At 40.4% G+C, this 16661-nt stretch overlaps 1 protein-coding gene across 2 annotated transcripts in view; it reads left to right on the top strand.

Annotated features, from left to right (window-relative positions):
* The window catches only part of nfat5b (nuclear factor of activated T cells 5b), a 38629-nt gene that overhangs the window by 10618 nt on the left and 11350 nt on the right, over positions 1–16661 (top strand). Inside the window, exons 2-8 of one of the 2 annotated variants that reach the window (XM_069174139.1) lie at positions 8379–8504; positions 11005–11629; positions 12682–12868; positions 14366–14556; positions 14918–15090; positions 16091–16225; positions 16328–16380. In XM_069174139.1, the coding sequence (XP_069030240.1) occupies positions 8379–8504; positions 11005–11629; positions 12682–12868; positions 14366–14556; positions 14918–15090; positions 16091–16225; positions 16328–16380 (1490 nt within the window). The other variant, XM_069174140.1, reaches the window with a different exon arrangement.

The raw sequence follows: 16661 nt of genomic DNA, 5'->3' as shown, positions 1-16661 counted from the left end.
ACAATTATGCAAAGCTTGCTGCCTGCTGGGTGTAACTTTATATTTATTGCACAGACATGGAAGGGCTATTAATCCTTCCGTCTAACTGTGACTAAGGATATTTCCCTAAATGTTGAACTATTTTTTTAAACCGCTACACAGAAGTATCTTCCACATTTTCTTTCGTCTGCCATAGTGCGCATTTTAACAGACGTTTTACAAAGACAAACATGCTTCAAAGTGTGCGATGTAAAGTATGTATTGCCTGGTTTTCTGTTTTAATTTTGATGATGGATTGTTTGTGCACATCCAGATGATGGTTATATTTTTGATGTTTAATACTGTATGCAGTGGTTTCTTGTGAAACATTGTGGGATAGTTCAAATGTTTGGCATGACGTGAACATGAAAACTGACTGAGCAGTTTATGAAGTCTGTTTTGTTATTATTCCTCAATGTGGTTAGCATCACAGCTCAGTGATGTCACACCGTGGCTGAGTGTGCGTGCAGCATTGCTAAAAGCTCTTCCTGTTGCCTCAGCATAGTTTCCCTGTGAATTAGACAGAAATGCCTGTATTGGCACACCAAACATATTGTGTGTAGCTCCAAGTTATTTCTGTGTGATTCAGAGGAAAACAGATGGTCATTAGAGGAGCGTCTTCTCACTAGTTAAGCCTGATATGGTGGAGATGTTCAGTTGTATGCAAACGTGGCATATTATTGGTGGGTGCGCATGTATGTGAGCCTGCGTGTTTGCTGTCCTCTGTAAATAGTTTGAATTCCAGCGCTTTCTGAAGTCACGCGTTCATGTTAAGTTCAGTATCTGTTCTATCTTTGGAGTCCGATGGTAAACACAGAGCTAAAGGTTGATGTTGGAGAGCATTATGCTGAGCCAGAGTTTAACTGTTTTACCCAGCTGTATCCACTCCCAAACTACAAACGACAACACCGGCTCCATTGCTCTGCAGTGAGGATCATAAATCCAACAGTGGACCCACTTAGTTTTCAAACATGACTTATAGCTGGCTGTTTTGGCCCTCACACGAGTCTCAGTGGGCTATTTTGTAAAGTCAGGATACTGGTAGGTGTTTGTTGAAAGCAAGTCGTGTAAACTGATGCCCGGAGGTCGGTCCTGGTCGCTTTAGGATTAACTGGTCTGAAAGAGCTACATGCCACAAACTCTGAGCCTGGTGTGACACAAGTAACTGAACCTCCGAAACTTCACTGACTCGCTTTTTCAAATGACTGTGGAAAGAATACGTCGTCAGACTTTTTCAAAAAGCTTTTCAGAAACAGTCAGCATATATTTTCATCTACCAAATCTCACCAAACTTAAACTCCCCCGTGTGTTTTTTGCCTTTCTTGGCTTTTGTGTTTCTGCACACTGAATTGTAAGTTTACGTGTGGCTTGGCCCAGAGCTAGTTCGAAGTAGAAGATTGACTTCTATGCGACTGAGGCCCGTATGAAATGAGAATGAAAGTCAGGGAATCTTAATTGATATTGTGAGCAGATTTTCTGGATAGTTTTGTTCACAGTGTGTCACCCCTTTTAAGTTGTTAACATTACAACCAGACAAAGCTTTTACTGTTTGGACAGTAAGATGAGCACCAGGGGGTTGAGACTGAGGTAGAAATATTGGTTTATAGTCAAAGTGATCTCATGCAAGCTCATGTAAGTATGAAAGCATTTTAAAGATAATATCATAAAATACACCTTCAATCATTCTTAGTGCCTGACTGAAATTTCCATCTTTTACTTCCCTGCTTTTGCTGGTAACTGATTGGAAATGTGCAGTTGTGATAGCTATACGATTAAAACGGTAAAAGGTGCATTGCACATGCTCAATAACTAATTGCACATATCATCTCTAGTGTGGTAATTCTCATCTGTTTCCTCATTGCGCGAAAACATTTTGTCAAACAGTGATGTTGTCATGATCCTTCCCGAATGCAGTATGTGACTATGTGCAATGACAACACCTCCATGTTGAATTGCTACTTTTGTGCATCAGGTTGTAACGTAAGCACTGCGCGCAATTTCCTTTCGACATAATTTGAGTCATCGTGTTTGACGCAATCATTCAGCCCATTAGTGACAGACTACAGTCAAAATGAAGGTTGTGTGAGAAAACAGATGTGGATTAAACTCGCTGCAAGATGCAGATAAATACAGGGCGCTGCTGTATGGAGAGCTGCGTTTACAACTTAAATTATGACATCTGCCATCTGCCTTCATTATCTAACGTACAGTAACATCATACAAAGCCTGATATGTACGACTCAGATAATCTAATTTGAATATATCTCATAACTGACTGATTAAATTTCACTGAACAAACACTAATTAATGACTAATTATGATTAAATGCATGAATACATATATGTCAAGAACTGATGTGGCTGAAATGATCAATGTATGTTAATACCATGTATATTTTTAAGTTATGAACATTAGAGAAATTCACTCTGGATTTGTAAAACATCCAATAATGCCCCCGATTCCAGATGTTTCCTCCTGAATCACCATATGAATTACAGTCAATATAAACACAATTCTGGGAGGAAACATGGGCATTTTGATTTGTGTTTGAACAAAATCAGGGAGCGTTGACTCAGCAGCATTGTAGGCAGATCCTGCATTAATTAACATGCCAATGGATAAATGCTTGTTACTGTTTATCACTGTTGTTGTGAGTTGTGGCCCAGAGCATTTTTGGCTTGTTTTGCGTGTGGTTTTTCCCAAGTTGTGGGGAAAAAAAATCATTTTCTAACTGCAAAATGAACACCCTGTGGATGTTTGTACTTACACTGGCCCGGCATCCATATACATTCATGCTTACATCATGTTGACAGTTCTCTTTTAAAGTAGGCGTACTTCTTTGACAAGTTTGTTCAGCTTGTAAATGTCATGTAATCTATCAGTTAGAGAATTATTCATTCAACGTTTGGGTTATTTTTGAGCCTATAGCTTGTGTTATTGAGAGGTGCTTCTAATTTTTAGTCTAACTTCATTGACATTCACTGACCTCATATGTTAATCAAGTGGAATGACATTTTTAAAATTACTAATGCTGGTTTCATGCACGCACAAGAACATTTTCACTGCAAAAGTAATTAGTAATGTTGGCATGGTGATCAGCTCAATATGTCAGAGAAACTCAAGTTTGAATGTCAAAAGATCAGAAACAAATACATGCAAGTTAGGTCACAACATTGCAGCATTTCAATTTCCTGACCATATCTTCAGTAATTAGTTATTGAACATAAACATGACATAAAAAAGTATGATAACTATGTGATAGTTTTAGTAAAGTGACCAAAGCAGGACGTTTTAAAGTAGAAGAATAAACTTGTCAGTGCTCTAATAATAATAATGATGATATCGTGAAAATATTGCCCACTTCTATGTAAATGCACAAAAAAGCAGTACATAGAGAAAAGATGAAACTGAGGCCTGTCATGCATCTTTCATGCTCAAAACTACCATAAGCTAAAACACTGTGCTGCCAGTTACATTAATGACTATATGACCTAAATGTAAATTGATTTATAACTTCATTATCCATCTGTTATGTAATTAATCAATTACAATTACTAAACAGCTAATTTTGTGACTAACTATGCATTAACTGAACACGAATGGTAGACTCTTTTTATAAAAGGTATAATCTGGTGGTGACATTTTACACAGATGTTTCAGATGATTACAATGCAGTGTTGTTTATGTAATAGCCTACTTTCTAAATGCCCAGTTCCTTTTTTAACTTTGGACAGTACTGTTTTCTCAAATTCTTTTTGTTAGCTCACGAGAGACAGAAACGCTCAAAAGACTTGCCCCTGATCTGTGTTGCTATGGAGTCCTTGGCAGCCTTCATGTAGGCTTGGCTGTAAACATTTCAGGGTTGTTGTACATGGTTTGCTGCAGGTGCCAGCCCCTTCACTGTTTCTGTTCTCGCTGGTTGAAATTATCTCCAAAAGTACTGACAAGGTGAGATTAAGCTTGTCTTCCTCGTCACGTTTTGTCAGGTAGTGTTCCAACTAAGTTCAATCGGTCCACCTTGTCTTTTCGTGTAGCCTGGATTCTTTAAATAGGTTATACTACTGCTTTGTTTCTGCGTGACAGGATTCCACATGACAATACCACCAACCTGTTGAGCGAGATGCAGTAGAGAAAAGGGTCTGGAGCACAGTAAACAAGACAGAGAAAGAGGTAGGTGGAGTGGAGGAGGGGGACAGAAGGGAGTTAAATCAGTCACTCAGCCAAAAAAACCAGTGCCACGCCCCAGGTGCCAGGACTAGTAAGAGCAAGCAGCAGGAATGTGAGGGAAATGAATGGGAGTGTAAGTCCTGCCATTCACATGGTGAGTGCTTTCTTTTTTCACCTTTAGCCTGCACTACTTACCATATAAACATATCACAAAGCACGGCGACGGGATAAAGAGCAACGATATTTGACTGTTCGCTCCAAAACTATCGAACTGCATGCAGGGTTACTGACGTGAAACTTGGACTGGAAGTGTGTGGTTTGGTATTTGTGTGTAGGAGTGGAAATTAGTGAAACAGGTCATGAAGGTGGCCATTGTTCAGTCACAGTGTTATTAGCATGATCAGACCTGAACAGAAGTAACCACATGGTGTCAGTGTGAAAGCTTTTGGTCAGGTTTTAATCTAGTATTATGATTTTCAGAATGACTGTGTTCTTAAGGTCAAATCAAAACATCACGTGATCTGTGCGAGTCGGTACGGTTGATTTCCAGGCTAACAAGGCTGACCATTTTTTCTTTTTAAAAAAAAAAAAAAAAAAATCTTCTCCTGTGTGAAAGGGACAGTGTTTTGTCACATGTAAATAAAGAATTGCACTCTGTCTGCTTACGAGGAAACAAATATGCAGCAAAATAAGATTCTTTTTTCAGACTTTAATAACGTCAAAGGCACTGTGGAAACACTTTGAACAGGCCAGCCAGTGATTCGAGACCACTGCTCTGAGAGAAGAGTACATATTTTCTGTCTGTGCGGTTGGCAATCTGTTTACTGGAAGGGCTGCACACTCACAGCACATGTTGCTGCATGTGCAGTCAGTCAGTGAGCCCCAAGACGACTGTAGAGTTGAAGTATAAATGCAGGGGCAGAGAAAGTGTTTTTTGTGGCCATGGTGGGGGGTGTTTGTGTGCATGTGCATGCATGTGTGTCTGTGATTTTGTTTGGAGAACTTAGCAAATAACCAGCAAAACCACACTAGAATCCTCTGTGTATATGGGAGGTTCAGTGTGAGTTATATGAGTGTGCCGAGTCCAGTTTTAAGCTCCCTTTCTGGGAACCAGCATTCCCTGCTCTTCTAAAGCGAGCTGTAAGAGACTGGAGGGCTTTTGGAATGAAGAGGCATGGGCTGGTTTCAGTATGTCCCAGGTTTGTCTATTGTACACAGCGAGTGGTAACAATGGGAGGGTTAAGTATCTGATATACACACCAAACCCTGGGACTCAGCTGCAAGTAATTAAAGCTGGCAGTTGGCAGAGAAGAGAGTCAGGCGACTGTAATGGCCGCTCTAAGTTCATACCATAATATTTGGATGATGAATCAGGCTGCTAGTAAAAGTGTTGTCATGCTGTTGACCCAAGGCTTTCTCCCCTCCCCATGTCCTGTTGGCCCTGAGGGGGAGAAAAAGCCGTTCTATAAACCTGTTGTCTGTTTGTAATGAGATCTGCTTTTTATTTGGGATGCCACCAACAGCTTTTGCTTTGACCTCAATTGTTTAGTTAACTTTTGTTTTTTTCCATCTGGTTTGGTCCTCTAGGTCTATTGAGAGCCCTGAGAAACTCTTCTAGGTTAGTGAAATGGACGAGGTTGTGAGATGACCTCCACAGGCAGTGGATGTTGAGTTTGATATAATTCTACCGCGCCCTCTGAGATAATGAAGTTATCGCTAAAAACAAGACGTCGTTCAAATGTTAGCCCTCAACCTTATTGTTTAATGAATGTTTGCTAATGTAAACAAAAACATCACATAGGTGCAATGTTTGTTTTTTAATGGTGAAAGAAGTCATCGGATTTTTTCTGAAAATGTACAATGATAAAAAACAATAAAAGAAGAAAATGATGAATTAATCAATATCCTTATTACTTATTTACTTCCTGTTCCTCCCGGTCCTCTACTGCTGCCTCTCCTGGGTTAACCCATCCTCTTGGTGTCTGCCTGCAGGTCCAAGTGTTTCTTGGTCAGCCTCTTTTCTTTCCTTAGGGGATGCCATGTGAGGACCTCTCTGGTGATGCTGGTTTGTGAAGATTATGTCCAAACCATTGATACCACCTTCTCTTTACTTCATGTTCAATAGGTAGTTAGTCAGATTAGATCTCTTCTGTCAGAGATCAGTATTGAGAAATTGCAGAGTGTTGCATCCATCGATTGCAAATGAAGGTCTGCATCTTTCTGAAGGTTGTCTTGGTAGTTCTCCACGTTTCTGACCCATAAAGTAAGAGCGATTAAACGGTGTGATCTTGGTGTGTGTTGTCAGCAGAGCTCCAGATGTTCTTGCTCTGTAAGAAAGCTATTCTGACCCATTCTTGCTTTGACATTTGTTTCGGAGACCCCCTGTTAGTCGATGTTGGTAAGAAGGTGAAGACCATTATCCCCTCCACAGCTGTGCTGACCACTTTCATTGTTTTTTTTTGCTGGCTTTGTAAGTTGGTATACTGTATTGTATTAGGCCAACTTCTCCAGCCTGAATCTTACGGCAATCTGTGTTGCTGTGTCTTGCTCGTCAACACTTTTTAACAGGTCACCAGAGTCCTCTTGATGTTCTGCCACTGGGTGTCCAGGTTTTCCTCTTCATCCTGCACTTCATGTACAGTCGAAGCTGAGACTTGTCGGTTATTGTTAGCCTTTAATCCTGTCTGGTGTGTGCCTTAAAGTCTCCCTGTTTTCGTAGCACTGGTCAAGGATGGTCTGCAACCCTAACCCTACCAAGGGCTAGCGCACGAGTGCTACACCCACGATGTGCTTGGCACCTCCTTCTTTATGTCTAGGAAAACTATTTTTCTCACCTGATTTTAGCTTGACGGACTTAGCTCTGCTCACCCTATCTCATCTGACAGATTTCCACTACAGTCAGGTTATACTTCTTTATCTCTTCTTCCACTAGAGCTGCTCTCCTTGTTTCGTGCATTGTTCTTACATTTCGACAATTAATGTCTTGGTCAAGAAAAGTATGATCGGCGGTGTGGCTTCCAGGAGTTTCTGGCTTTCACCACATGGTGTCATACATCTACTGTGGGAAGAAGCTGCTTCTTCCAAGGAAATGTCTTGGCTTCTTGTCAGTGTCTCTGTGGCAAGTTTGTTCTTTAGGGTGGGGTTACTATCACTACGCCAAACCCTCCTCCTTTCTCCCCAGGGCCTTGGACTGGCAATGGCAAAGTTAATAATCAAAATAGTTTACAATTAATTTTAATTTTTTCATTGTTGCAGCAGTAGTCACAAGTCTTCGGTAACAGTAACTCCACCAGGTTTAGCGATCTCATTGTACAGGTCTCGCGGCATTATACTGCTTATGCGGAAAATGGTGTATAAAGCTATAGAACAAGCTGTGTGACGTCTGCTAAATTGCCCCGAGTGGTGTCATTTAAAGACTACAATTTTCAAACTGAAAGAAATCTGGGGGTGTGGAGTAAGAAGTGAGCTCGCCTTACTACTGTTGCCCACGTTTCATTTCTGTTACAGGCTAACAGCTTGAGGCTACATTAATCTGTAGTAGCATAACACATTATAAATCATGAATTCAACAGTGTTATACATTAGCCGAGCAATGCTAAAGTAGTGGAGTGCTCTTTTAAATCTGTGGTGCTGCAAAATGGTTATTGCTTTTTTGACTACGAAAGATGGCTCTTTTGAATGAAATTACAAGTTCTGATGATAATAATTATCATGAAGAGGGCCTCATTTATTTCTGCTCTAATTTGAGTCAGATCAACAGTTTTTTGGTTCCTCTTGATTTCCAGTCTATGCCATTATGGAGAGGGCTGGCATAGGTGTGGCATGATTTTGCATATATGCAGCCAGCGGCAGAGTTTGGAGGTGGAGTAAGGAGGTGGAAATCCGTCTGGGATCTGAACTAATAATGGAATTATCATGCATTGTTCCCATAGACATGGCCCTGTGTTGCATGTATTTCCTTGTCATTTGATCAGATTCTTTGCCAACCAGGTCAAGGGTGTGTTCCAGCAATCGCTGTATAATGGTTTGCAACACTGTGATAACATTAAATTGTGTTTCCCAGGAAAGTATGATTCCAAACGAGAATGTACGAGTTGGTCAACCCGACCCATGTGAACCATAATTCTTGTTTTACCAACAAAAGCTGTTAACTTATTATTCCTTTTATTGGTTCCCCCCTTCTCTCACAACAGAGTCAGTGTATGACCTTCTTCCCGGAGCGCTACAGTTGCCTTCCTCCACTCAGCAGAAACCAAAAGTCATGAGTCAAAAGAGCGGCGGAGAGGCAGGGTCTCTCCCTTCAGCTTCTCTAGCATCAGGTAGGATCCTGCTTCTCTTATCGTTATTTCTCCTCTGCGAGCAGGACTGATCATGCCCCAACCCAAAGCACAACTCGTGTAACACACTTGTGCCTTTAGGCAAGCAAACACCTGCATATGACAGGAAAGCCAGTCAGACAACTAGCCTGCTGCTCTGTGATTCTCATAGGTTAAAAACAAAACTCAAGAAGGAAATAAATGTCATTGGAGTCAAATCAACTGCCTGCTTTTTGATGTGTTCTTTGTGAAACACCAAGGTTATGAAGTGTAGGCCATGTGCAGCAGGTGCAGACAGTGTTTAGACCCTCTGGCATTTTCCAGTTTATTAAATATTACACATTTATATTAATGTGTGTGATGTAAGATTATTTGATAGTTTGATACCACACTCCATAATAATGTGAGTCCCTGGCAAAGACTATTTTACATACTCGGCACATTCTAACCCTACTTCTGCAGAATTAAGAAGCTTTGAGTGGTTTGAGCAGCTGTAATCACCTCTTTGACCATTTTGCAATTCCAAGGTGGACCCATTGTTCACAGAAGAAAATCATATTAACAAATAAACATAGAAGTCCAGAAATAAGATGCACTGCTAATTACTGCACTATTTCAGCTGTGGTCAGGTTTTCGTTCTTCTTTTGGTTGATAAGCTCGTTGACAGCTCCAAAATTGAGCAGAGTGTTAGATTTGAGCTCTTGATCATTATGTTTGCAGTGTGGACAGATTGAAAAGAGTCAAAACACTCTGGTTTGGTGCATTTTCTATGAGCCATAGATTGTTGTATGTGTGATGATGAACCAATATTCTATTTGAACAGCTCTTTTATGAGTCATTTGAAAAGTTTTTACAAAAATGAGCAGTTTCGATTGGCTGGTTTAATTCTGACAAAAAAACAAAACAGGATAAGTGCACTGTGCATACAAAAGCTATACATTTTGTATCATATTAAAAGAATCTTACATTTTTAGGAATCTCACTCTATGTTTCTGTCAGAGACACTAACGCTGCCTCACATTTCTTCTTTTTTCCGCTGATGTTTTAAGTTGCTGTGCGTTCATGTCATACATAAAGGTGTCCAAATGCTCTCTCTGAGAAGTCACTGCTTATCTGCTGTCCCAGCCAATAATAAATTAAAATTGTAAAATAATGAAAAATAGTATCGTAACCAAGGCTGAGTTACAAGCTAAGCAAAGCCGGCAAAAGACTATGGGCTCAGAAAGTCAGCTCAGTCATGTTACTTATGTTGAACATTTCTTTGCCATTAAAGCGGCACAGTAACAATTTGCATGACAAAAGTTCAACTTTATTACCTAATCCTAATGCATGTAGATCAAACAAATTTATAATGGACTAAAATATGTGTTAATCTATGTCATTAAAACTGTCTTTTTTCTCACTCGGAGCATTAATATACTGTATATAACGATTGGTTAGATTGTTTTCATGCACCAAAGAGACAAGACAGAGTCAGTCATACAGGATGGACTTCTTTCAGTATTATTTTCTTACAGTTTTGGGTCGCAATGATGTGTTTTTTGGTTTGTAATCATTTGTCTTTGTGTTCTGATCAAAATGACACTACCTCCATGAGTTTTATGTGCCTCTTTTTTTCCGACTGTGTTTCGCAAACTAATGAGTCACCAAACAATCCAGAATGTCAACAGCAGTCTAACTCCTTCTTTACAATCTGCCACTTAACCACACTTCTCCCCACTCTTCATCCAGTTCATTGTAACTATTTTGAATGCTTTTGAAGTTACAGTGTATGTCAGCATGCTGGAGCAACATTTTTTTTTTGGCAAACCAAATACCTTATGTTATTATGATTTTTTTTTAATTTTTTTTTTATAAATCTGAATAAATTTTTGCTGTTCAGCTTTTATTGCTCATTCGCTGTCTCATTTTTATATTCCAGGAAGTTCCCTCTGAAGCAGGGAGTGTCTGCATATAAAATGGTCTGCAGTTCTCTGCTTCATAGGTCAGAAGCTTGTTTATTTTGTCTCTGTGGCTACGTTCAGTCCCAAAAATGAACTTTTGTAGCAAAAAAGAAAAAGAAAAAAAAAAAGAAAAGCTCCATTAATTGGCATGCCTCATATTGTACATATTACTGTATTAAACTTCCCTCTCCATTTCCTCATTTTGGCTAATTTATCAGTCACTTGAACATTAATAAAATGCTAGCAGTATTGATAAATGAATTGAGTCATTCGATTCTTTTTGCAAATTAATTCAAAATAAGTTGGACTGCTCACCTCTCATCTCATCTTTAGTCCCTTTATAGTCACACCTCTACTGCATTTCACATAGTGTACATTTACGAGCGTAGCTATCATCAGCACCACAGACACGCACATGAGATCCAGTAACAAAGGGGAAATTTTATTTGGAGGGCAAAAAAACAAAAACAATTATGAACAAATTTTGCTGCTTAAAAAGGGACTGCTAGCCAACACTGGTGGAGATGCCTTTATTCACTGTCTAATTATTTGCACTGTAGATGCCATGTCCTCTTCTATGACCATGGAAGGCCCCCGCAGTGCTTTTTCCACCTCTTCCAGCCCCATCATGCATTCCAGTCCTTTAGCCAGTGACCAGAACCCAGTTCACAGCAGCAATGTTGATCCAGAGGACACCAGGAGTAGCAGAGTGGTACCTGAGGTTGCTGGAGCAGAAAGTGGGAATGGTAACAGCAGCGGAAGCGGCAGGGGCAGCAATGAGCTCGGAGGAGGAAGAGGTGTAACATCCCAGGAGGCCCAACCGCATCACCAGATGACCCCATCTAAGCGCCGCACCATATTGAACATCTCTCCACCTCCACAAGATCTGTTGGATGATAGCCGTATGTCCTGCCAGGATGAAGCCTCACTGGACTCGGAGCAGAGTAACAGCATGTGGATGGATGACTCTCTCTCCAACTTCAGTCTCATTAACAGTGTGTCTTACAATGACAACACAGAGGTGCCACGAAAATCACGCAAACGGACCCCTCGCCAGAGGCCTGGTCCTAAAACTGCGCCTAAAGAGGAAGCCAGCATGGACGTGTTCGATGCAGACAGTGCCAAAGGTCCACACTTTGTCCTGTCACAGCTCGGCCCTGACAACAAGACAGGACCTAAAGGAAGGTTTGTAGCTCCTTTGAAATACTTTAACTGAGACTGAACTGTTAGATTGCGATGCCCAGATGTCCACATCATGTCCCTCTAAATTTCATGGAGAAGCTGTGCAGATGGGTGGAAAAATAATCATAATAAAATCCTGCTTTTGTTGTGCTTCAGTCTTTTAGTAAAGTTTTTTTCTGTACTTATTCACCTATCAGGGACCAAAGAAAACAATGTCTCTGTTTAATTTAGGACATTGTAATCAGTACTTCGTTAACGTTTCATTCATTTGATATCTCTTGCTGGCAGTGGCACCACATTCTTAAGTTTTTCAACTGGAACTCAGTCTTTGTTATATCTTACTATTGTTTTAAAGGCCCTTCCGGATAATCTCATTCAGCACTCATCCTGGTTGTCAGAGTAGGTATTATCAGGAAATTACACATTGATACACACCAAACGATGGAAATCTTTGACGGACTACTCTGACTCTGAATTTCCCACCACGCTTTGACTGAAGGAGAGCGGTCAGATCAGAGCGGAGGGAGGGGCAGGATACTGAAGTACAAACAATGGTCAGCCACAGTGAATCACAGAGCCTCTCTCAAAGACCTAGGATAAGCAGAGCAGATTAAATAAACAGATAACTCTGAACGTTTTAAGAGCTGGGGATAGAATATGCTTGGTTGATAGAGGGCCTCTTAACTCTGCATTGCTCAGAGCACCATGGAAACTTCAGAGCATTTTCACTGTTCACTGCATCAAGCCCCAGCCAGATATATATATATATCCACACTGATATTTGATATTGATTGGGGTCATGTTCTGTCTTTGTTTTTTACGAGTAGGATCTGAACCTAAAGGTTGATGCAAACAGTAGCACAGCTCGTGTCTTCATATAATAGAATGAGGACAGGGCAATATTTTGTCAGAGCAAGTTGACAAGATACGTTTTATTCCACCGCAGTGCAAAAGACGATGTCGGCCAGGTTACATGTATGACGTTAGAATTGCCAGAAAATGTTTGAACTAGAGGTAATTTGCTGGGATCTTTGTCAAATTGATCTTTTTTGCAGCTCTGATGATTCTCAGACAACCAATCAGAAAGGAGGAACTCTTTCCATGCAATTCCCACAAAAAAGTGAGGGGAAGGAGCTGAAGATCCTCATCCAGCCTGAGACGCAGCACCGAGCCCGCTATCTGACTGAAGGCAGCAGAGGGTCAGTGAAGGACCGCACTCAGCAGGGCTTCCCCACTGTAAAGGTAACTGTAAAACACGACACACTTTCTGTCATCAACTCCACAGTCACTGATTTGACTTTACTGCTTTAGTTTGTTTTTGTTTAAGGTTCAGTTAATGATTGTGTTATTGCCAGAGGCTTTGAAATATTTGTGTATTTGCTATTCTTAGAGCCATAAGAGCAATGGAGCAAAAAATCTCAACATTAAGGCAGAAGTGTGAAGGACACTGAGAATAAAAAAAAAGTGTGAAGAGTTTGCATGCAGAGACTTGTGTGCCCTTTTCTACTGATCACTACCCATACCAGCTCTAATCTACTATGTATCTGTGTATCTGCTCTGTATTATGGCTTCCTGCTCTATTTTCATGTTTTCTAGTGATTTGTATTAAAGAGGAGTGGCAGTGTAGAACTGTTAGAGAAGAAAAGTTTGGACTGGCTTTGAACAGCTCTTCTTCATCGCCAATATGAATGAAATACTCCAGATGTCTGGTAGTAGGTGAATCTGCAAAATTCATTATCATCAGGCTACTACATTTTGACTTATTTCGATCCGACAGTTTGACTCTAAAGCAGCACTAAAGTAAAGCTCATGGAGATTTTGATATTTCTTGTGCTTAAGTGGACATTTAAACGATGTTATGATAATTCAATGATGATGAAAGATCAGAGATTCAGTAACGCTTGCAAGCATGCAATTTCTCCCTGGAATTCACACATGAGGAAGTTGAATGAGGAAATCAGTCACTTCAGACCATCAGTTCACACCAGTGTAACTTTCACTAGAGTTCATTGTGTGAAACTGGAGTTTAGATATGGTGCTGTTCAGTGAAGACCATTTTCTGGATTTAGGACTTTAACTGAAGTCTTAACAACAGAAGAACCAGATGGGCTAGAACAGGGAGATTTACTTGCGTTTGATCCTTAATTTGGTCATTTTGTTGTTCGTGCCAGCCCTGGAGGTGCTCTGGAGATAGGCACAGAGCAGTCTGAGTACTCCTCGGTTAGTAAGTGGCTGGTTTGTACTGTCAGAGCTCAGCAGGAGCAGGTGAATCCAGATGCAGAAAACAGGGGCAGAAGTCAGAAACAGAAGATAACGGCAGAAGATGACAAACACATCTGAGTAGATTACACAAGAGGGTGCAAGGAAAACTGGCTGATAAACAAGAAAAGACTAATTAAGGGAACGATTCCAAATGGGCATGAAACATTAAGCTTGATTACTTGATGAGAAGATGCCAAAATGCACTTGTGTGACACACCAAGGCAATTACCTGCACAGGGAGGGAAATATAATTTGTTAGCATCTTCAAAACATGAAGAGGAAGGTGAACAGACACAAGTTCAGGTGCAGGCACAGACCTGACGGGATATCATTGGATTGAATAAGGCAGAAAATGAGCTCATTTTCCCAATAAAAGTCTCAAAACAGTCTGTGCTCTTGTATCAAATCTTCTTACTTAGAACAAAAATCCACTGTCACCAATATCTTATTCCTTGTCTTTTTTTTTCTGTTACGCAGCTGGAGAGTGTGAATGAGCCAGTGGTTTTGCAGGTGTTTGTGGGCAACGACGCCGGGCGTGTGAAGCCTCATGGATTTTACCAAGCTTGCAGAGTAACCGGTCGCAACACTACAGCCTGCAAGGAGGTTGACATTGACGGCACAACTGTCATTGAGGTGTCCCTTGATCCAAGCACCAACATGACGCTAGCGTACGTACTTCTCTTAAGATTGAAATTGGGATGTTATAGTGATAAATATTACTTCAATAAAGAATTCCATTTTTACATGTTAAACCAGATACCAGAACCTTTTTTGAGAGCAAGCGTTGCTGTTCTGTGCTCATTTGTTCTTCACAAATTGATAAAACGATTGCATAATGGAAACACAGTTGAGCTGTAAACTAGATATATACGTCATTGATCCTCTTGGGAGAAATCACCTTCTGTAAGGACATGCTGAGGCATTTAGCTCTGTAAAGAGCTGCTAGTTTAGTAAATACTGTAAAGTTTGTTGTATAAACTGCACAAACAAGTCCAAGCAAGTCCAAGCTAACTCTGTCTCTGTCTGCAGGGTGGACTGTGTTGGGATCTTGAAGCTCCGTAATGCTGATGTCGAGGCTCGTATTGGTGTGGCCGGGTCAAAGAAGAAGAGCACACGCGCCCGGCTGGTGTTTCGGGTCAACATCCCTCGCCCAGATGGATCAGTGCTCACACTACAAACTCCCTCATCTCCAATCCTGTGTAGTAAGTCAGTCTCCTCGTGTGTGTCTCTGTGGGAGAGTCTATCATAAGAGACTGTTGTCTTTTGATGTCAGCATTTGGAGACAATGTGTAAAGATCGCTTCAGATTCAGTTTTTTAATAATGTGTACAGTGTGTGTGTGAGGGTGAGAGTGTGTCTGATGCACAGTTGTGAAAAATGTTTATGAAATGTGTTCGAGGGAAAGGGGAGTGGTTGTGTACTTCAGCGTTTTCTAGGCCTTTTTAACATTTTGAAGGCCTCTGAGAAGATTTGACCATATGAGCAACATTATTTGTTCGTTTACTTAACAGCTCACTGAGCTTGAAAATTCATGACTTTAGATTATAAATCCATAAAAAGAAAAAGACAGAAATATCTTTGCAGATTACAAGATGGAAGCACATCTCTTCAGCCCGTCTCACAGGTCTCAGATACAGGTGTTATGTATAATAACGTGTAGGCATTCACACATGTATGCACTGAGCTTGTAGCAGGCAGTGTCCAACAAAGTCTTTGAAATTGAAGTATTTGTTGAGCAATACTCTTAACCACAAAAAAGCTTAAATGAATTACCTAAATATAAAATGGATCTTCAATAACTTTAAGAGCGATAATCAGCTGCATTTACATTTTCTCCTGACTGCAATAAATTGTATCATTGGGAAGGATCAACTTTTGGAGGCACAGAGTAAAAAAATCTTGCATAAAATGGTTCATAGCAATCTGTTTCTTTAAAAATAAAAAATAAAGTCTGAGTGCAAATTGGTAAAAAAAAAAAAAAAAAAAAAAAAAAATTGAACTGAAGCCACATGGTAAAAGGAAGATTCCAGTTAACCAAAGTCCTGTTCGGTTGTGGCTTATGACCCGTCATACCTCTCTTCCCCCATTATTTCCTGTCTGTCGCCATACTGTATCCAGTAAAGATGAAGATGTAAAAAAGTAAATCTTAAACAAAAGAAATAAATAGGTTCATCAGAGCTGTTTGTATGTGCACTGTTTACAGCCCAGCCTGCAGGGGTGCCTGAAATACTGAAGAAGTCGCTGCACAGTTGTTCAGTGAGGGGCGGAGAAGAGGTCTTCATCATCGGCAAAAACTTTCTTAAAGACACCAAAGTCATATTTGATGAGAATGTTTCTGGTAAGAAATCCACCTCAAATTCATTTGGTCCCAGACGTTTTAGGTTCATCTATTATTTATTATTTTTCCCACTAAACATGTTACATGTTCTGTCTGTTCCAGATGAGAAATCGTGGAAGGCAGAGGCTGAAATTGACATGGAGCTATTTCACCAGGTGAAATCTCTTTGTTCCCGTGTTGTTTTCGTACTGCATGATTAATGGTAATTGCTAATGAGCTGAGTAGATAGACGCAGCCCTTTCAGATTTGTATGAGGCTTTAGATGTAATCATCTTAAATGGCTGCTGGTCCAAAGGTTTGAGTAGTCTCATTGTGCTCTGACCTAATTACACCCAGTCTCTGAGGCCATGCTCAGTGTGTTTCAACAGTCCAGTTTTAACCTTTGCCCTTGTAAACGTAATGGTCACAAGTAGATGAATTGATAATTCTGTGTCTA

This window comes from Embiotoca jacksoni, unplaced genomic scaffold, assembly GCF_022577435.1.
Source record: "Embiotoca jacksoni isolate LCO1_2020_lvr unplaced genomic scaffold, fEmbJac1.0.p SCAF_6, whole genome shotgun sequence".
NCBI classification, from domain to species: Eukaryota; Metazoa; Chordata; class Actinopteri; family Embiotocidae; genus Embiotoca; species Embiotoca jacksoni.
The sequence above is the reverse complement of the archived record's forward strand: the minus strand, read 5'-3'. Positions and strand labels throughout refer to the sequence as shown.